Source organism: Camellia sinensis, chromosome 15 (assembly GCF_055761805.1).
Source record: "Camellia sinensis isolate YWXY chromosome 15, ASM5576180v1, whole genome shotgun sequence".
NCBI lineage: Eukaryota > Viridiplantae > Streptophyta > Magnoliopsida > Ericales > Theaceae > Camellia > Camellia sinensis.
Genome location: NC_138975.1, coordinates 74,096,590 through 74,117,537, shown reverse-complemented (window position 1 = coordinate 74,117,537; position 20,948 = coordinate 74,096,590). Strand labels below are relative to the sequence as shown.

Below are 20,948 nucleotides of genomic sequence, written 5' to 3'. Positions count from 1 at the left end.
ACATGTGTGTAAGACCCACACAAATCACATGTGTGTGAGTCCACACCCATCTAAGAGGTTTGATAGAAAATTTAGCCTATGTTTGGGAAGTGGGTTGGTTTTTTGGTTTTTTTGGAGTTAAAAAGCTTGGTTTGTGAATGATTTTTGATTTTTTTGAATTTTTTGAATTTTTTGTAAGAGAAAAAATGTAATGATTATGGATTGGATGTGATGTTTTGTCTTATTGGACTAAAAAACCTATTTTTTTTTGTGTGGCTATTTTAGCCCAAAAAACCTCAAAACCAACTTGCCAAACGAATGCTTCGTAATTTATTTGGAATCCCTAACATAACTTTGTTTAAAATACAAATTATCTCCTGTAATTCTAGAAATTACATCTCACTCATTAAAGTTTATAATTTCATAACAAATGAACATTTTTATTAATAAATTATCAAGTTAATTAATAATTTTTAATAATATTAAAAATTTATTTCAATTACTAATTTAAGTAATTTTATTATTCTATAACAGTGCAATTAGAAATTTTATTTTTCCAATTAATTTTGTTAAATAAAAAATTCTAATAAAAATGTATTTATAATTTTTGAAATTAGCAGAAATAATCTGTATTTTAAATAAATCTGAATAAATATTTATAATTTACCCTTTTTTTTATTTTTATTTTAATGTGAAGCAGGGGCAGCAGCAGTAACCCGTGTACGTCCGTCTTGTCTTTCTAGGCATATTTCCATTTCCAAAACTCCCACAACAATTTTCTCTCACTCCGCCAAACCCTTCTTCACGAATCACCTGCAACATTAATTCTGTCTCTTTCTGATTCACACACACAAACACACACACACACCCTCTCTCTCTCTCAATGAAAACAAATTTGAAAGAGATATAGTCAGCAGCGTCGTTATTGTGGTGGTGATGGCGACGTCGGCATTCAAATCAACGTCGAAGAGAAGTCCAATCGGATCGAATTCGAACGGAGAGGAGAAGTCTGGTGGTTCATCTAACAGGGCTCACCGCAGGTCCAGAAGTCTTAGCCGCTGCCCTTCCGACTTGAGGGGACGAAGTTTCGTGAATACGGTCAGAGGATCGGCCTTCCCCGAAATCACCCTCCTACACGATCTCGGTATTGACTTCTTTCCACGAAATCACTCGACCCAGAACCAGAACCAGAACCAGAAGGAGAGAGGACGTTCGCCTCGTTGTTCTGAAATTAGTCCTGCAACCACTGCCACGATTTCATCGTCACCGCTAAGGCGTGGAAGGTCGGTGTCCAGACAAACCTCCCAAGTTGATAGAGTTTCTGGTGGTGGGAAGACTACTTCCGATGCTAATTCCAGACGAAAGCGCTCTGTTTCTCTGGTTCCAAGTCAGACTAGTGATTCTGAGGTACAGCTTGTTTGGTTTGGATTTTCGCCCTTTTCAAAAAATTGTTTGGTGCGTTTGATTTAGTTTTCCCAATTTAATTTTTTGGAAATTGAGCCCTCGTTTGAGAATAATTTTTTAATTTTTTAATTAAAATATAATGTAAAAAAATTAATATATTTTGAATATTTTTTTAATTTTTTATAAAAAGATATGTAAAAATAAAAAGAAATTTTTTTTTTTGATTTTTTTTTATAAATTGTTGATTTTTTTGTGTAAATTGTTGATTTTTTAATTTTTTAATAATTTTTTAACTTTTTAATGAAAAAGTCGTTTGTCTAATGAGTCTTATTTTTTTTTTCTTTTTTATTTTTATTCTTAGTAAATATTTTTAAAATTTTAAAATATATTTTTTTAAATTTTTTTTAAATGCACATTTCTTACATATATTTACAAAATAAAATATTTGTGAAAAAATATTTTAAAAAATTAATAGATATACAAAAATATGAAAAATGTACTGAATTTATATATATATATTTTTATGTTTTTGGTATGTAGTGAATTTTTTTAAAGATATTTTTTATGAAAATTATAGTTTTTAAGTTGTATTTATGTTAGGTGTGTTTGAAAATTAAAAAAATTATTTAAAATATTAAAAAAATTCAATAAAAATAAAAAATATGAAAAATAAGAAAGTAGAATTTTTTGAAATGTATTTTTAGAAAGCCCAAACCAAGCAAATTATTTTTTTAACTTTCTGTAATTTTTTGTTTTTTACTAAATATTCTTTAAATATCAAAAAAAAAAAAGGAAAAAAAAAAGGAGAATGTAGTATATTTTTCTTATTTTTATATATTTATTGATTTTTTAAAATATTTTTTATAAATATTTTAATTTTTAATACATCCAAAAAAGGTGTATTTAAAAAAGTAACAAAATTACTTAAAATTTTAAAAATATACAGTAAAAATAAAAAATAAGAAAAATATAAAATTCAATTTTTAAAAAATCGAATCCAGAAAATTAACAACCTGAATTTCATTTTTTTTAAAACCTGTACTGAGGTTTGTTTGTTAATAAATTAATTTGTTGGTAGGTTAGGTATTATATAAATGAACTTCATGATACTTTTCCTTTTCATATTGCTTATTTAGGCCTTGTTTAGGATAAATTAAAAAGTTAAAAAATTATTAAAAAAAATTAAAAAGTTATACTATTCAGGTACCTTGTGGGGGAAGCCACTAGGACAAAATTATTATTTTGTCTTTTAAATTCAACTATTCAAAAGTTAAAAAGTCAAAAGGATAAAATGATCATTTTGATTTTATTATAATATTTTATTACACATTTTTTGTAAAAAGTCAAAAAATTATCCCAAACTTATATATTTTTTTCTCTACTTTTTTAAGCAAAAAGTCAAAGGGTGAATTTATATAGCATATCCCAAACAACTACTAAGTCTATGGGAGTAGGGTAAATTAATTGTTTTTTATTTTATTTTTTATTTTTTACATGAATGTGAAACCTAAGATACATAAACATGTAGTTCACTTTAATTTGAAGAAATAATGCTACACTTGTCATATTTTTTAAGGAAAATTACACGAGCGAGAAGTGGGAAGTGGGAAAATTATTTACTCTAAATTGGGTAAATGGTTATTACTCTAGATTGAGTATTGAATTATTGTTAATAAGTTCTGTCCATAAACAAATTAGAAATTACAAGTTCTGGGTTTAAAATTCCTAAAATTAAAATGACTAAGGGAGGAGAAACAAATCACAAAGAGAACAACGGTGACAAATGAACTCTCACAAATACCCAAATTCACTAAACCCAAATACAAGTTCCCTCAAAATCATCTTTACCAAAAAGCTCTCTATACAAGCCTAGTAAAGTCTTAGGTTTCGTTGGGAAACATGCTATTTTAATAATTTTTTGGCTTTTTACGAAAAGATGTGCAGAAAAATAGAGAGAGTGATGTGACAACTTATAGTGACTTTTTAACTTTTAATCTAAAACTAAAAGTTGCCAAACGAGGCCTTAGTTTTAATCAAGAAACACCAAGGAACAATTCTTGCAAAGAGACAAAGGATCTAACTAATATAATCAAACATCCCAAACAAAAGATAAATAGCGATTCAAACAATACACAAGCTCTCTAACTTGCTGAGAATAATAGATGACATTCAGTAATAACTCCAAGAGGTCATGAAGAATCCTATGAAGACCATCCAACAAGAAACAAAGATCTCTGTTAGAATTTCCCATCTTTACCTTCACCTACTCCACTACACACTCCACTTCACCTACCTCCACTTCACCACACACTCCACTTCACCTAACCCACTATCACCTCCACTACACCTACTACCACATTTTCTTCTATATATAGATTGTATAGGAATTGTAATTTATCAATCTTGTAACAATCAGATATCAATCAATAATACATCATTTTTTTAACATGGTATCAGAGCAGAGATAAGATTTAAACCTATATTTCTCTCACCGGCGGGCAGTCGGTCGGCAACCTTGCCTTCACTGCCCGCTGGAGATTGGTACACATACCTTCACTCCACTGCCACAAAGTCTTCTCTTCCTCCGCTTTTCTTTCCTCTCTCAAAAATTCCCCATCATCACTGACGTTCCGACTCTACCATTTTCAAACCTTCATCCTCCTCATTTTTATCTAGGGTTAGGGTTTTGCAGTCGCCCAATCTCTCTAACAATGGCAGCTCCTCCGGTAGAGTCGGTCCAGTGCTTCGGCCGAAAGAAGACCGCCGTGGCCGTCACCTACTGCAAGCGTGGCCGTGGCCTGATCAAGATCAACGGCTGCCCCATCGAGCTGGTGGAGCCTGAGATCCTCCGCTACAAGGCCTACGAGCCCATCCTCCTCCTCGGCCGCCAACGCTTCGCCGGCGTCGACATGCGCATCCGCGTTAAGGGCAGTGGCCACACCTCCCAGATCTACGCCATCCGCCAGAGCATCGCCAAAGCACTCGTCGCTTTCTACCAGAAGTATGTTGATGAGCAGTCGAAGAAGGAGATCAAGGACATTCTCGTCAGGTACGATCGTACTCTCCTCGTCGCTGATCCTAGGCGCTGCGAGCCCAAGAAGTTTGGTGGTCGCGGTGCTCGTGCTAGGTTCCAGAAGTCTTACCGTTAAAAGACCAATATATCATCACTATGCTTTTTTTTTTTTGTTATTAGTCTGTTTTGGTTTTTATGTCTCTAGAGTGTAGTACCAGTACCAAACCCACATTTTTATTTAACCACACAAACACTCACCCCACTTCTTCTCTCTCTCCTATTTTTCAAACCCACAAATTTTTTTTAATCCACAGACACAAACCCTCTTTTTTTGTTGTCTGGCCACCGCCCCACTTTTGTCTGTCACTTTTGCTCTTACCCCCTTTACCTTTATTTATTTTATTTTATCTTCACTTTTTCTTTATCTGCAGCTGCTCCACAGGGCACATGCTTATATTATTATTATTATTATTATTATTATTCTTACACAAAAAAAAAACAAAAAAACAAAAAAAAAAAAAAAAAAAAAAAAAAAAAAAATAATTCCAACCCATTACAGGTTTTCACCAACCATGGGCCACGCAACCCACGTGAATCAATACAATAAAATAAAATAAAATCAAATAAAAACAAGGCTTAGCAGGCTGAACTTTCTCAGAAGCCTGATTATATTTGTTATTATTATTATTATTATTACTTTTGTTCTCCTAGCTTGTAATTTTCTTATTATTGTGGAAAAACAAGATGATTTGTTATTTTTGTCATTTTATTCATATCAGGGGATCAACCCCGATCACACTTTTTACATAAAAAAAAAAAAAAAAAAAAAAAAAAAAAAAAAAAAAACAACAACAACAACACAAATCGGAATAGTGGGATTTTTCTTCTCTACTCTGCCGCCGGTCTCTTCTTCTTGCCTCCGTCTTGGGCGGTCCTTGACGGTGTTGCCTCCGTGTTTCCTTGTCCACCGAGCACGTTCACTCCCCCATACTCCTCCACTGCAGCATATGGAGGACCTCCAAATCGGAACATCACGGTGGCCTTCCGCTTCAGCTCCTTATTTTCCGCCTTCAGCACACTTATCTCTGCTCGCGCATCCTTATACATGCGTTGGAGCAGAGCCAGTTGGGAGTTTAAATGCTGCACCTCATTTGTCCTACTCTGCAGCCGGTTCGACAGGTTTGTGACCGCCGTCATGCTTTCCACACATGCCTTCAAAGTATACTGATTGGCCTCCACATCCGACTGCACTGCCATTCTTTGCTCCACCGACCGCATCGGAAAGTTCAACGGAGCAAACTCCGGGGCGCTTGGTTGAGTTTCCAGTGCCGCCGCACCAGTTCTCTCTCTCGTTGACTCGTTGAGGTCGGGAAAGAGGGTGAGCAGCCCGCGGGAAGACGATGAAGCCATTTTCTAGGCAACAGAGTGTTACAGAGTGTCTCTCTCAGAAATCTCTCTCAGAAAACAGAGTGTTACAGCGTATCTCTCTCAGAAAACAGAGACACCAGAGTATTACAGAGTATCTCTCTCAGAAATCTCTCTCAGAGAACGAAGAGGTTTCCACTGGTTAGTTATGCTTTCAAGCCTCAGCCTCCGTCTTGGTTTAATAGCCGAGGTAGCCACGCGCATCGCGCGCCTCTTGCCACCAGACGACAAAACGGGCGCGCAAGCCAAGACGCCCGACAAACTGGCACGCCTTTTCATGGCACATCTTTTGATAAAGTGGACACGCCTTTTGATGAATTGGGCACGCTTTTTGATGGCACGCCTTTTGAAAAATTGGGCACACCTTTTGAGGGTGCGACTTTTTAAGGGTCCGACAAGACTCTATAAACTGTCCCGACATTTGATACCGGTTAGCTTTTTTAAGGGTCCGACAAGACTCTGTAAACTGTCCCGACATTGATTCCGGTTAGCTCCTTTATGGGTCCGACAAGACTCTGTAAACTGTCCCGACATTGATTCCGGTTAGCTCCTTTATGGGTCCGACAAGACTCTGTAAACTGTCCCGACATAGATTCCGGTTAGTTTCTACAAGGGTCCAGCAAGACTCCGTAAACTGTCCCAACAACTGTCACCACATTGTCTGCTATAACGGTCCGACATGACCCCGTAAACTGTCCTACTACATCGGTCCGACATGACCCCGTAAACTGTCTTCTACAACGGTCCGACATGACCCCGTAAACTGTCTTCTACAACGGTCCGACATGACCCCATAAACTGTCTTCTACATGGTTATGACACCCCCATACAGTGTCCTCTACACCGTTATGACACCACCTTTCAGTGTCTTCACCAACGGTCTGACACGACCATTCAGTGTCTCCTATCCTTTTTTATTTTTATGTATTTTCTTGTTTTGTTACTCTCTCCAAACTCAAGTTGGTTAGTTTCTCTCCTCCTTGAGTTTGCGGGGGGCTGTTAGAATTTCCCATCTTTACCTTCACCTACTCCACTACACACTCCACTTCACCTACCTCCACTTCACCACACACTCCACTTCACCTAACCCACTATCACCTCCACTACACCTACTACCACATTTTCTTCTATATATAGATTGTATAGGAATTGTAATTTATCATTTTTTTAACAATCTCTAACTCATTAAGGAGAAGAGATACCTCTCACCAAGATCTCTAAGAGGCCACCAAGAAACTTGTGAAGATCAGATCACTTGATAAGAAAAAAAAAGGATCACCAAGTGACTAATGGCCACACAAAAATCAAAATTCTACCAAAGATTCAAAGGCCTACCAATGAAACCCCCATGGGGGCACCCAAGGGACTAAAAATCATCAAGGGAGAGAGTGTCTTCATATAGTCTAAGAATCCTTCCTAAAATTAATCTAAGTCAAAGTTGGAAGTTAGTGGAAAGGACAAGTGGCAACGAAGCAGGGTAATAGTGATAGTGGATTCTGATAATGACATCAACACAAGGTGCATAAAGAAGGTGGCTATAGAGAGGAGGTTACACCAAGAGACAGTGGGATGACAGATGGCAATCTCTTAAGCAAAGAGGGACCATGATCAGCTATAATCAGAGAAAAACATGGAAAATGGCTACAAAAGAGGAGGTCATTCAGTAGATGTGGATCACCAGCTGAAAAGCTATAAAAGGACAACGGGACACAAGGAGAAAGGGACAACAATCAACATTACACCAAACTAGCGTAGCATAGAGTAGCATAGGAGTAGTGTTCTTAGGAGTAGTCTTGTAATTTTAACTTCATCCTGTTAAACTCTGGAGATTATAGCTTCATCTTATATTTCCCTGCCTTTCACTCTAAAGAAGTCCTTGAACCTTTCAAGGCATTGAACCTACAACACAATCGCTTAGTTTACCTTTGTTGTTTGGTAAGATTTGAAGTCTAGGTTCTGTCGATCTACGCCTAACAAGAAATTTTACTAATAGTTTCCTTACACGAAGTCCAAAACCAAGAAGGAAACATCTAAAACAAAATTTTATGAAGTTCAAAATGAAGTCCAAATAAGTATTCCACAAATCCATTCCAAAAAGGACTCAAAATCATGTCCAACCTGACTTTGGGAAGTCCAAACACGAAGTGTAACCATGTTAAAGCACATCTACTGCCAAACCCATCATCTATGGAGGAGTAGAGAGCAGAACTTGTGGACTTGCGTCAAAGGTTCCGCTCAAGTGGAGCCCACCACCGCTCGAGTAGTGAAGAGCAGAAACTTCGAGCCAAAATCAACATAAATTCACTTATTTTATTAAAAAATTAAAAAAATAAAATTAGATCCCCACTTTTTATTTATTTTATTTATATTTTTATACTTGCAATGTGTTTTATTAGTGTCCAGGACACATTTGGACACTTGTTCAATGTGTGTCCGTGGCTTCTTGTTTTAGTAGTGGTTGTGTTACTTGGAATATGATAAGCTCTCATTGCTAAGAAGCATGAACCTGGTGGACACAAAAGCACCGGACACTTGATTTAAAAAAATGGGTACACATCAATAAAATATTTTTCCACATATTTTTATTTGCTGCAAATTAGTATTATATTCACAACCAATCAAAATTAACAAAAACCAACACTAATTCTATATTTAAAAATAACCCTTTTAAATTAACACTTATCGTTTATATATATATTTTAGATGATCTATTTAGTATTTAAATCTAAGAAAAGAGTAATAAACATTCAACATTGAACATTCATCAAAAGTACTAAAGAAAATGGGAGAATAGACAAATTGGCATGTCCCTAGCGTGTCTCTTGAAAAAAATAAATTAAATAAGGGCACATGCCGCGTGGTGTGCCATACGTGTCCCCCGCTGTGTCCACTTTTCTGGCATAGCTACGTCACTTGTTTTGAAGTGTCAGTGCTTCATAGACTCAGTGTTTCTTTTTCTTTTCTTTTCTTTTTCCTGTGCTATCTTAAACTAGGAACAAATTTTGTCTTGTTTTATTTAGCGAAATCAAATTTTTATTGATCACAGAGTGATATAGATCATTCTCAGAATTCTGGCAAACATGCAAATATGAAGAGTTTCGATGGTGGAAATAGCCAGATGCCTTCATTTCAGAAGCCAACAGTTTCAAGTCATCGATGGCTGGGAAGGTCTCCCAGCCAAAAAGATCTATCAAAAAACCATGATGGCTACTCGGTAAGAGTTCTTCATCTCTTGTTCATGAAAGAGTCCACATGCAGGACTCCACTTTTCTAATTACTTAGTTGATGATGGAGTGATATAGATCATTGAAATTTGATTAGCAGATCAAGTTTGATGATTGAGTTGAAAGTTCATGATAACTTTATTATACTATGCTTTGGACCTTTCCAAAGACATAACAAATGAAGACTAAACCAATTTTTATGTAATGCTCTGGACCTTTCAGAGTCAGTCTTCTGCACTAACTGATGATGAAGCAAGAGATGGTCATTCTAGTAAAAATATGATTGAGAAGACAATTCGGGCAGTTTATGCGCAGGAAAAGGTTGGTTGATTCGTAGAAAGTAATAATTAATTTGTTAGTGAACAATCTCTCTGTTCTATTCTTTTCACATGTCACTTCATGTTATCTTTGGTTGCCTTCCAGGCAGAACATCCTTCTGGGGATGATGTGAATAGTGGGTTGTATGAAGCAATGCGGAAAGAACTTAGATATGCTGTTGATGAAATCAGGATGCAACTTGAACAAGTCTGTTGTAATTTAGAATTTTGTAAACCTGCTTTCAAATCATTGATATGTTTCCTTAACATTTACGGTAGTGTATGCTATTTGCTGAAACTTTTTGGGGTTTCTTTTCAACTTATACAGGCCATGGATAGAAAAACCTCTGCTTTAGCAAGTGGCAATCGTTTGCAGTCAGACAACTCAGATGTTCTTCAAGCTGTTTCTACAATCAGAAAAAATTACTCAATGAAATTAGAACAGGTGTGTTGTCAAATATAATTTTTCTCTTCAAAGAATTGTCATCTCTTGAGGTAATGTTTATATATATATTGATTTGTATGTGGAAATTATTATTGTCTGTGAACTGCATATCTCAAAGAAACTAAAAGTTTCGTGGGAGAATATACAATAGCTTATGATAATTATACGTTTATATTGTAGAAATGTGGTAATAACTTGATGGTTTGGTTGGTGATCTTGGAGAGTTTGAGGGCCCTGTCAAATGTTTGAAGTTTTTTATTTTGCCGTCTGTTAAATTTGATAGCCATTGCTAGTAAAGGAGGGTATTCATTTGTGTATATTCTTCTTGGGTATGGTATTGTGAGAAAGACCTTTTTTTTTCTTTTCTTTGCTTCTATTTTTTATTTTTTATTTTTTTTGGGTTGCTAAAATGATAATTATGAAGTATTTTTAATTCTCAGGTAAAGTTTGGTTTCATTTTTGTTAAAAATACATGGTTTAAACTATATTATAGTAGCAAGGATAGACATAGGAATGGGTAGGAATAATAGTTGTTGAGGGTCTTGTAGAAAATGTAGTTGTAGTCATTAGGAAAGGTGATTGGATTATATTAGTTAAACTAGTTATTGGAGAAAATATAGTGAACCTTATTAGTGCATATTCCCCCCAAGCAAGATTAGTTGATTAGACTAAGAGAGAATTTTGGGACCAAATGGATGAGGTATTACAGGAGATATCCGCAGGAGAGAATCTTGTTATAAGTGGAGATTTCAACGGCCATGTAGGAATAGATAAATTAGGTCATGAGATGGGGCATGGTGGGTATGATTTTGGTGATAGAAATGAAGCTGGATAGAGTATTTTAGATTTTGCGTTGGCTTCTGAACTGGTCGTGGCCAATACTATATATAAGAAAAGAAAGGAGCATTTGATAACCTTTAGGAGTAAGTCAATTAGCAGCCAAATAGACAACCTTTAAGAGTGGGTTAATTAAAAGCTAAATAGATTACTTTCTTAATTAGAAGCCAAATAGATTACTTTCTAGTAAGAATAGTGGTCCGTCTAAAATGCAACAACTGTTTAGTGATTCCTGGAGAGAGCCTGACGTCTCACATAGGATTTTGGTACTAGATTTATGCTTCAAAGGGCAATACCAAGTTAGGAAGTATAGTGGGCGTTGCAGGACGAGATGGTGGGACCTAAAAGGGGATAAATTAGAAATATTTAAAAATAAAATGGTTGAAGAACGTACTTGTGATTTAGAAGATGATGCTAACACTATATGGAACTCAATGACCAATTGTACGAGGAGAATCTCAAGGGAAGTCCTTGGAGAGTCTAATGGAAAGGGACCCACCTCTAAGGAAACTTGGTGATGGAGAGAGGAGGTTCAAACGGTAGTAAAGACGAAAAAAGAGTGTTTTAAAAAGTGGTAGAATGATAGAATTGAGAAAAACCTTGAGAGTTATAGATTGGCTAATAAGGAGGTCAAAAAAGTAGTGAGAGAGGCTAAGTGAAAAGCCTATGATGACTTATACACTAGACTAGATAGTAAGGAGGGAGAGAAGAGAATATACAAACTTGTTAAGATAAAAGAGAGGAAAATAAGAGATTTTAATTTGGTTAAGAGCATCAAGAGTGTGGACTCTAAGGTATTGGTGAAGGATGAAGAAATTAAGGAGATGTGGAAGACCTATTTTGAGAAGTTGTTAAATAAGGAACATGGAGGAAGTAACTAGTAATAAGGAAAACCAAGACTACATGTTCTATCGTAGGATTAGGAATTTTGAAGTGGAGATTGTACTTAAGACGATGAAATCGAATAAGGCATTAGGACCTGATAATATCCCTATTGAAGCTTGGAAATGTTTGGGTAAGAAGAGGGTTGCTTGGTTGACTAGGTTATTTAGTAAGATTTTGTTAATTGAGAAAATGCCAGAGGAGTGGAGGAAGATTATTTTAGTGCCAATCTATATGAATAAAGGAGGATGTCCAGAATTGCAACAATTATAGAGAAATCAAGCTGATGTGTCATATAATGAAAGTGTGGCAGAGAGTGATAGAACGTCAATTGCGAGATATAACAGAGGTATCAGAGAATCAATTTGGATTTATGCCTAGTAGGTCAACAATGGAAGTGATCTATCTTTTGAGGAGAGTAATAGAAAAATATAGAGAGAAGAAAAGAGACATTCATATAGTTTTTATTGATCTTGAGAAAGCATATGATAGAATGCATCGGGTTATAATCTGGTGAGTGTTAGAGAAGAAGCGGGTGATAAAATGCTGCATTGATGTGATTAGGGATATGTATGAAGGTGTGGTGATCACTATTAGATCGTCGGCTGGAGAGATAAGTGAATTTTCAATTACTGTGGGGTTGCACCAATGATCAACCTTAAGTCCTTATTTTTTTGTTTTAGTTATGGATGAGCTAGACGAAAAATATTCAAGATGATGTGTCATGGTGTGCTTTTGGCAAATGATATCGTGTTAGTGGATGTGAGTAAACAAGGAGTTAACACTAAGTTGGAGACTTAGAAAGAAGCCATTGAATCTAAAGGATTTTGGATAAGCAGAACCAATACAGAATATGTAAGTATAATTTTAGTAGCAGTAACAATGGAAACATAAGAGAAGTGAAGATTGAGAACCAAGAACTACTTAAGAGTGAACATTTTCGTTATATAGGATCGATTATCACGGCGGTTAGGGAGATAGAAGCAGATGTGATCCATAGAATTAAAGCGGGGTGGTTTAATTGGAGGAGTGCATCTGGGGTATTGAGCGATAACGAGTATCCACTAAACTAAAAGGAAAGTTCTATAGAATAGTTATTAGACTAGTGATGTTGTATGAGACGGAATGTTGGGCAACTAAGAAACAACATGTAGATAAGATGAGTGTTACTAAGATGAGGATGCTAAGGTGGATGTGCGGTAAGATTAGAAAAGACAAAGTTAGAAATTAGTCTATTTGTGAATGAGTATGAGTAGAACCGATAGAAGATGAGCTAAGAGAGAATAGATTGAGATGGTTTGGTCATATATAACGGAGATCAGCAGAGACAGTAGTGAAGAGATGCAATATAGTGACAGTAAATGGAAGTATTAAGGGAAGGGGTAGACCTAGATTAACGTGGCTAGTGTAGTAAATAGAGATATGAATCTCTTTATTTTAACTAACGAAATGATCTTTAATAGAGTTGAGTGAAGAAGAAGGATTTATGTAGCCGACCTCATTTGATTGGACTTAAGGCTTGGCTTGGTTTTGGTTATTATTACCCCCAGGCACGTTACATTGTGCTTAAAAATGTGCACCACATCAACAATTTTAAATAAAGTATATTCGCATCAAACAATTAAAGTAGTTAAACATTTATGGAATAACGCAATTATGCAAGTAATTAAGCAATTAAATGTTTAAATGATTAAGAAAATAAAAGAACCAATTAAATCATTTAATAACTTAGATTGCAAATTATTATTTGGCTGTTGTCATTGCCTAGAGGGGAGAAAAAGTAAAACAAAAAATGATGTGTAAGCCTCTAGAGGTGAGACTATATATTTATTAAGGGGTTTTGATAGGATGTGAGCAATATATACGATCATAATTGGATTCATTAGATTGATGGGTTGATATTGCATCTATGACAAATTAGGCACAATTGAAAAAGGCTCACAACTCGTTGTGCCTTGCACTTCACACGCCTTGAGTGCCTCGGCCATGCTTCATTAAAGTCGCCTCGCCTCGCCTCATGGGTGTTGATGTGCCTTGGGTGCACCTCATGCCTCAATGTGCATTTGATTACACTGATCTACGGGAGCTCAAGCATCACAAAATTTGTTTGCCTGCAAAATGCTATTGTGTAAGAGATATGTTTTTGACAAATGACCTTAAACATAATATATTGCTAACATTGCTTTTCATGAAATGATGATAAACAAACATAACATAATAAATTTTAGTCACCCTTTAAGCACCATCTTGTGAAACTAGGTGAATGAGGGACGGTTTGTTATTGACAGCTTCATGTGAGTTTCCAGAATGTTGAAGCAATTGACAGATGAGCAAACTTTGAAAGATATGTTGTTATTTTGTGCTTTTTAAGAACTTGAAGTAGTGAAATGTTGAGTTTCCATGAATTTTCCAGTCAGAAAAGCATAAACAAGATCTCTTAGCTGAGATAGTTTTGGAGGAGCAACGTGGTAGGGAACTGTCTAAAATTGTGAAAGAATTGCTTCCTGATCCAAAGAGCTCTACAATTGTGGATAAACCATCCCGGGCCAGAAAGGTATGGTTCTCAATCTCCATATGTGTAAACTGCAGGATCTGACTTTAGTCCTTGCTGAGAGTAGTGATGTTAAAGTGTTCTATTAACTTCAATGCTTCTACAATTTTCCAGAGTAATGACAGAAACAAGGTGTCTAAACGATTGACTGAAGAGGCGGAGAAATATTTTGAGGACTTCATTTCAAATGTTGAAGATACAGATATTTCTTCATTTGATGGAGAAAGAAGTGATGCAAGTTCGACTTTAGTAGTAACAAAGACTAGAGATGCAGTGTCACATTCTAGGGAAACAGAAACATTTCATAGTACAGCAGGATCTAATTCTCTTCCTGTTGAAATGGATGGTGTTATTCTGCCTTGGTTGCAGTGGGAGACCACTAATGATGGTTCCCCTCTTCCATCCAAGAATAAGAGAGAGCTTCCTGTGACTCCAAAAAGTATCTTGTGGGATGCAAATCAGGTAACCTTCAAACTGTCACTTAGTTGTAATATTTTAATTCATAAATTGCGGTCCTAACCTTTGCTGACTAAGAAGTTATTTGCACAGAACATACTTTCATTTAGTTGTAAGTTGACTGCTTCACTGGGTTACAATACTTTCATTTAGTTGTAAGTTGTCTGCATCACTGGTTTATAAGAAATTAGTTGCCTTTTGTACTTGCGATAAGAATTATACAACATCAACTATTTAGATTTTAAATTAAAGTTGATAAATTTTTAAACAAGATTTTTTCGGCTGAAATTTCAAGTTTGATAGAACTTTAGATTTTATAGGTTGAAATTTGATAGCATATAGAACATTGAAAGGGGAAAATAAACAGACTTTACAATCTTTACTCATGCGTATCTTAAAAGTGAAAAGTTTAAGTTGGTACATGCAGTTTTCAGACTACTTTTCTCAATTGTTTGGTCATGTGTCATTTGAGTTTTAATTGTTTTACAAAATTGTTCAAATAGCATTTATATAGGCAAACATGATGTGGTTACAATAATTTATGTTTGTATTTGCTTGAAGTCAATGCTATTGAGCTGTGTAATAAAATGTTGCTTACTTGCCAATGTATTCAACCCAAACTGTCTGCCAACCCTTAAGCTGTCCAACGACCCAAGTAACTGGGTTGACATGTGGCATCATGCTGATATCAAAATGCCTATTAACAAACATAATTAGCAAAAAGGATGAGAAATAAATTGAAGATAAATTCTGATGATCTTGATCTAGTGCACTGTTCATAGATAGCCCTGTTGGTGCCACAAGATCAATTTAAGGAAATGCTAATTTACTTCACCCTTTTTTTGGAGAAGTAAATAATTCTTCGAGTCTACTGCCATCTCCACTTATTGAAAGGCTTTAAACTCCATTCTGGTTTTTAAAACCTTGATTATAGAACAAAATGTGTTTCACTCAGCCAACATTATTTATAGGATATAGTTTCAACAGTTTTTTGCATCACCCGTCAATAGGGAATTTCAGGTCATCAATTCAATATTGCTCAAATTAATTTGCATTTGTTTCCTCTGATTAAATTCTTAGATTTTGACCATCTCTTTTTGGTTGCTTGAAATATTAGTTAGGTGATTAGATTTGCTACAGAACCATGTTCTGCACTTTTTTTTGCAACAATGTGAAACCCATTTAGGCTATTATTCATGGGTTTTATGTCATCGTAACGGATGACTTACAACTAAGCATGCATTGTGGTTGTATGTTGTGGATATAGGTTGTGGTAGTCGAGGAGGGTAAGTGATGAATTCAAAGAAGTGGCAATATTTGGAAATTGGCATGATTGCAAAGAAAAACTGATAGGAACCATTCGTAATCATGTTTCTAGTATTATCAGAGTCTTATTTTATGATTAGTTTATATTTTCTAGGATTTAGGTCAAGGGTATTTCGGTAAATTTTATATTTGTTGATATGGGTTGTAGGGGTTGCTCATTGGTCGTCTTGTGGGTTAAGTTATTTAATTGGGTTTTATTAATATTCTTATTTAATTTTAAATTGATTTTAGAAGTCCAAGATATTTTAGTAGTTTTTTTTTTTTGGTTATAATTGGTTTAGGAAGTCTCAAGTCTATATGAAGTCATATAATGCTTCCAATTCAATGGAGTTGATATTTTAAAGAATTTTGAGAGCTTTGAAGCCTCTTTGGGTTTGTGTGATGCAACTCTAATCCTAGGTGTGGTATCTATAGAATCTTGATGCGATGCCTAGACCTATCTTCTTATTTGCCTTTATTTCTTTCTTAAATTTAAGCACTTCCACAGCCTAATTACTGTTCACGGGTACTGTTCACAGCACCCAGAACAGTCCCAAAAACCATTCCTTCTTCTTGTTACATTAAGCCCTAAACCTAATTCTTCCTTACACTAATAGAAGCCCTAAATTTCCCATTACTTTTCATCTTGAAACCATAACAAAAAAACCACAGAAATTCATCATTACAGCTCTCACCTCGCTGTCCCTAATCGTCCTGCATCAGCAAGTCAGTAGGATGGGGCGGGGTATGAGGAGTCCAGAGTCGGTCTCACAGTCAAGCATGCTTATACCATTATGTTCATGAGCAGAATCTTAGCTTGAGTTGAAACCCTGGGATCACTCGATGGATGCTTGTTGAGCTTTGGAATTTTTTTGGCCTGCCTCTGTGCATCAGGATACTTTTGCCATATGCGTTGGCTGGAGACAACCATATGGTTGTAGGCAGGGAAAAAGTACGTCAAGTGGTTGCTTTTCTCACTAAATAAATACTCTCATCCATTGTCGCAAAACTGTGTTTCATCTCTCTTCCTTTCAAAATGAATGAAGATATCAATCCCACAAAAAACCAGGCATCAAGGATAGCATCCTGTCTATTACCAATTGACCATTCAAGAATGGGACCAAGTGCCTACATATAATGGTGCACCCTCTGCACACACTGAGCGAAAAAGAATTAATATAAATAAATGCATGATAATTTATGTTTGTGGAATGCTCATAACAAAACATTTAGACATGCAATGATGTGTAAGCAACTTTTGCAATCAATCTAGAATCAGGTAGGAACAACAGAATAATCTGGTTGGAGTATCATGTCCAACAATCATATATACGAGGTGAAACATAATTGCACTATAAACTGACTTTTGTGGTTGCTTGGTTTAGATAGAGGCTAATGCTTACTATTATGTATTTTTGGGTCCCCTATTATCGACAAAAGCGTAGTCTATACATGCATTTTGTTTACCTTGAATTTCTCTGTCTCTCTTTACTTATTTTGTTCTAATTCTGAATAAACTCATGATTGTAAAGGGAGAAATTTCAGCACATGATCCAAGTTGTCATGCCACTAGCAGTCAGTGGAGTTGGAGCCCAGGAATGGATTGCTCGTCACTAAGTACTAGAGAAGGTACCGGAAGCATACCCAAAGAACTTGGAAGTCACCAAAGGTCAGAATTTGACATGGCAAAGTATCTTAAGCTTGAAAAAGAGGAAGATCTTCTATTTGAGAGGTGGAGAGAACAAAATAGAATCAATTGGGGCGGTTTGTTGCTTTGTAGCAATGCCTTTATTTAGTTATTATTATTATTATTACATTTTTTTAAAAGAAAATGGTTCACCTCATCTTTAAATACAGTTAAATTTTGTAAAGAAACAGTGATCGACTATAATTCTCAGGGCAGTAATTATTTTGTTTCTCTCTCTAGTTTAGTTGTCAAATGTTGGCCAAACATGTGTATGCTTTTTTTTTATTTAGGGGTTGTTTGGGGTGGTCTAAATAAGTGTATTTTTTGACTTTTTATGAAAAAAACGTGAAATATGGGTTGGGTTTGAAGTGATACGGTAGAGAGATGATATGATTTAAATAAGATGATGTAACTTAAATAGGATAGTGACTTTTTGACTCTTTTAGATTATGTCGAACTTGGCCTTAACAATGGTGTAGTGCAGATTTGAGTATGGTCTTCAATTGCCTTGACTAACATTGCTAGTTAAACAGGAAATATATTTGTCTCTGTTTCTGTTTTTATTTTTTGTTAAAAAAACCAGCAACAAATATTATATGAGAGATTGGGTGATAGACACCTCAATATTTAACTTGTTCTTTAAAAGGACAAGAATTATATGGATTATTTCAAAATCTGTTAGTATTTTAAAACTTATTTATTTTACTATAATACCCTCATATATATATGTGTGTGTGTGTGTGTGTATCATATTGCAATCACACTCTCTTCTCCATGTCTTGCTCTTATCATTGTTGCTTTCCATCGGTGCCATCGCCACTTTATATCGGTGCAACCGCCGCTCATTGTGGAACTCTTTCTCTATCATTTTCATCGCTACCGTTATTTGTTGCATCCACAACTTAAAATCTGAGATCATTCACAGTCGTCGTTGGAAAATAACGGTTTGTGACGGTTCGCAAACCTTAGATTTGAGATCCTTTACTCTCTCTCTCTCTCTGGTTCTAATGGTTCGTGTTCTGTGTGTGTGTGTGTGTGTGTGACTCATCATTTATGCTCTCTCACTCTCTCTCTCACTCTCTCTTTGTCTCTTTATCCCTTTTTGTTTTTTCTTCTTTTTCTTTCTCACGATCTTCTGTTTTTGAACTTTTTCTCATGATGCTCTGTTTTTCGAATAGTAAAGTTTTACTCTGGTTCATGACATAACACTCTCTTGTAAAGTCATCATCGCAGCTTGTTTTTACAAAAAACAGAGTACATACTAAATGAACAAACCAGAATCAAATTTTACTCTTAGATTTATGAACAAACAAACAAAAAACACTTGATTTTTCATTGCAATATCTTGATTTCTCATTTTCTGTCAAATCTAAGTTTATTTATTTTTAATATCTCATATCTGAAATTATTGGTTTCAAATATGAGTTCGTAAGTATTAAATCTGGGATGGTGGTAATGTGACAGTAAAAATGGTGGTTGTCGACCAACGATGAGGATGCACAATGCCAATAAACGATGAAAATAGAGGAGACGATGAATAACTGTCGAGTTAGTTGGGGAGAGAGAGAGAGAGAGAGACAGAGAGTGTGTGTGTGTGTGCGTGTGTGTTGTAAAAGAAAGAAAAGAAAGAGAGGGTATAATGGTCATATAAAATATTCAAATAACAAATTTTTTCATTCATATAGAACTTTATAATTATGAGGGGGTGTTGGTAAAAATCTAGTTCAAACCTAATCGACAATGATTTGACTGATAGATTTAAACCAATCTTTTGGTAAACACAAATAAAAATCAAGCTTTGTGGTTGAGTTTTATGCTTTAAATAGATTAAGGACTTTCTTGGAAGTAATTAGGCAAAGAAAAGATAGAACAAAAAACAATATGCATTAATTTGAATGAATTGTCGCTTGTCACTAGTTACAAGAACTTAAACAAGAACAAATGATTAAAGAAATACAACAATCGATGGAAGAAAAGAAGAGAAGTAGGGGTTGGAAAAATCTATTAGCTTTAATCTACTCCTAAAAGGCTAAGTTAAACTACTTCTAGATGGACTCTTTGCGAGTGTTTTTGATAATTGACATGTCCTATTTTCATTCTTCAAGTCCTCATTTATACTTGTTTGGCCACCTCATGTTGTAGCTATCAATTTATGATCTTCTTTGATCTTTGTGCTACTCAACCATATCTCATATCTTCATAGGAACTATTTGCAGATTTTGTGCTTTGACTTGATATTGATCCCTTCGATTTTAGTATATGGTTTCTAATTGATTTCAACAAATATCTTTATAGGTTTTATTTAATCTTTTCAAGCCACATCATCATCTTTTCCATGTCTCGTTATTAGTATACTTGTCACGCCATGTCAGCATACCTGTCGATAGAAATAATAAAAGCAAATGTGGTCAAGATTATTCTTTGAAAATAGTTTATAATTTCAATCGACATACCATAATCGAACTTCGCCATAACTAATGGGTCACAACTAATAGGCCACAATCGATAGAAACATAAGATGTGGTGCAAACAATGCCCCCCTCATTTAAATGGATTAAAGAATGAAATCCAATTACATGACTTATAAGACGATTTATCACAATCGACAGAAAATATTTTATGGCGCAAACAATGCCCCCGCCTGATTTACATCACTAGTATTTTCTATTGCTTTACACTACCCATAAATGGTGTAGTTTGAGCCCTTTTGTATTTATTGAAGCATGGCATATGCTTACACTTCTAACATTTAGCCCTATTTCAAATTTTAAAACAAAAATTATAAACAAAAATGATTAGCTGGCCTTCTGTCAATGCAAAGTATAACCAATTGGTCATTGGCTATTAAACCGGCATGTGTTGACACTAAACAATTAGCCATTTAAATTGGCCTTCATGCAAAGTATAACCATTTGGCCGTTGGTCATTATTGGTTTGGCCAAGGATTGGCTATTATATGACCATTTTTTTTATTCCATTAAACTTACAAGTATAAGATGTTTTTGTTAACTAGTTCATCAAAATTAACTTTTGATGTGAACCACAAACTCATGGCAGTGATTTGGTAGTAGAAACCATAATATTAAATGGTTTTAGAAAATCAAAACTTTTAACAAATTTAAAATGTTAAAAAATTCAAATTTAACAAATGTGGGTTGTTCATAATTTTCAGCCATGTTTGGCTTAAAATCATGCCCCCCCATATTCATAATTTTCAGTTATCTTTGGCTTAAAATTATGCCCCCCAAGTGAATCTTCACCATTATTTTGTGATGAATTTTTTACATTTTTTTGAAAGAAAGGGTTCTTATTTTTTAGACATTAATGGCCTATGAAAATTTTCCAAAGTCATATTATCTTCATGACTTGATGTGCTAATCTTTCGAGCCACATAATTGGCTTTTTATATTATTTTCATATCTT

The 20,948-nt window shown here is 35.1% G+C and overlaps 2 protein-coding genes across 4 annotated transcripts; both read left to right on the top strand.

Moving 5' to 3' along the window:
• The first annotated feature begins 670 nt into the window (after positions 1–670).
• Positions 671–17,764, top strand: LOC114293192 (uncharacterized). 3 transcript variants are annotated; one of them, XM_028237222.2, is made up of 8 exons: positions 671–1,386; positions 8,868–9,035; positions 9,268–9,366; positions 9,469–9,570; positions 9,691–9,807; positions 13,940–14,080; positions 14,192–14,539; positions 17,371–17,764. In XM_028237222.2, the coding sequence occupies exons 1-8, from the start codon at positions 916–918 to the stop codon at positions 17,632–17,634; spliced, it is 1,710 nt and encodes a 569-aa protein (XP_028093023.2). In that variant the 5' UTR covers positions 671–915; the 3' UTR covers positions 17,635–17,764. The 3 variants fall into 3 exon arrangements, with proteins under 3 accessions (XP_028093023.2, XP_028093025.2, XP_028093024.2); XM_028237223.2 differs by having other exon boundaries at positions 693–1,386; positions 8,889–9,035; XM_028237224.2 differs by lacking the exon at positions 9,469–9,570.
• On the top strand, positions 4,037–4,597 carry LOC114269308 (small ribosomal subunit protein uS9-like). Its single transcript, XM_028210605.2, has one exon. The coding sequence runs from the start codon at positions 4,095–4,097 to the stop codon at positions 4,530–4,532; it is 438 nt and encodes a 145-aa protein (XP_028066406.2). The 5' UTR covers positions 4,037–4,094; the 3' UTR covers positions 4,533–4,597.
• Positions 17,765–20,948: the final 3,184 nt, after the last annotated feature.

Coding starts and splice junctions, on each gene's coding strand:
- LOC114269308 (XM_028210605.2), top strand. CDS start 4,095: ATGGCAGCTCCTCCGGTAGAGTCGGTCCAGTGCTTCGGCCGAAAGAAG.
- LOC114293192 (XM_028237222.2), top strand. CDS start 916: ATGGCGACGTCGGCATTCAAATCAACGTCGAAGAGAAGTCCAATCGGA. Junction 1,387..8,867: donor GTCAGACTAGTGATTCTGAG/GTACAGCTTGTT, acceptor TATTGATCACAG/AGTGATATAGATCATTCTCA. Junction 14,081..14,191: donor AACCATCCCGGGCCAGAAAG/GTATGGTTCTCA, acceptor ACAATTTTCCAG/AGTAATGACAGAAACAAGGT.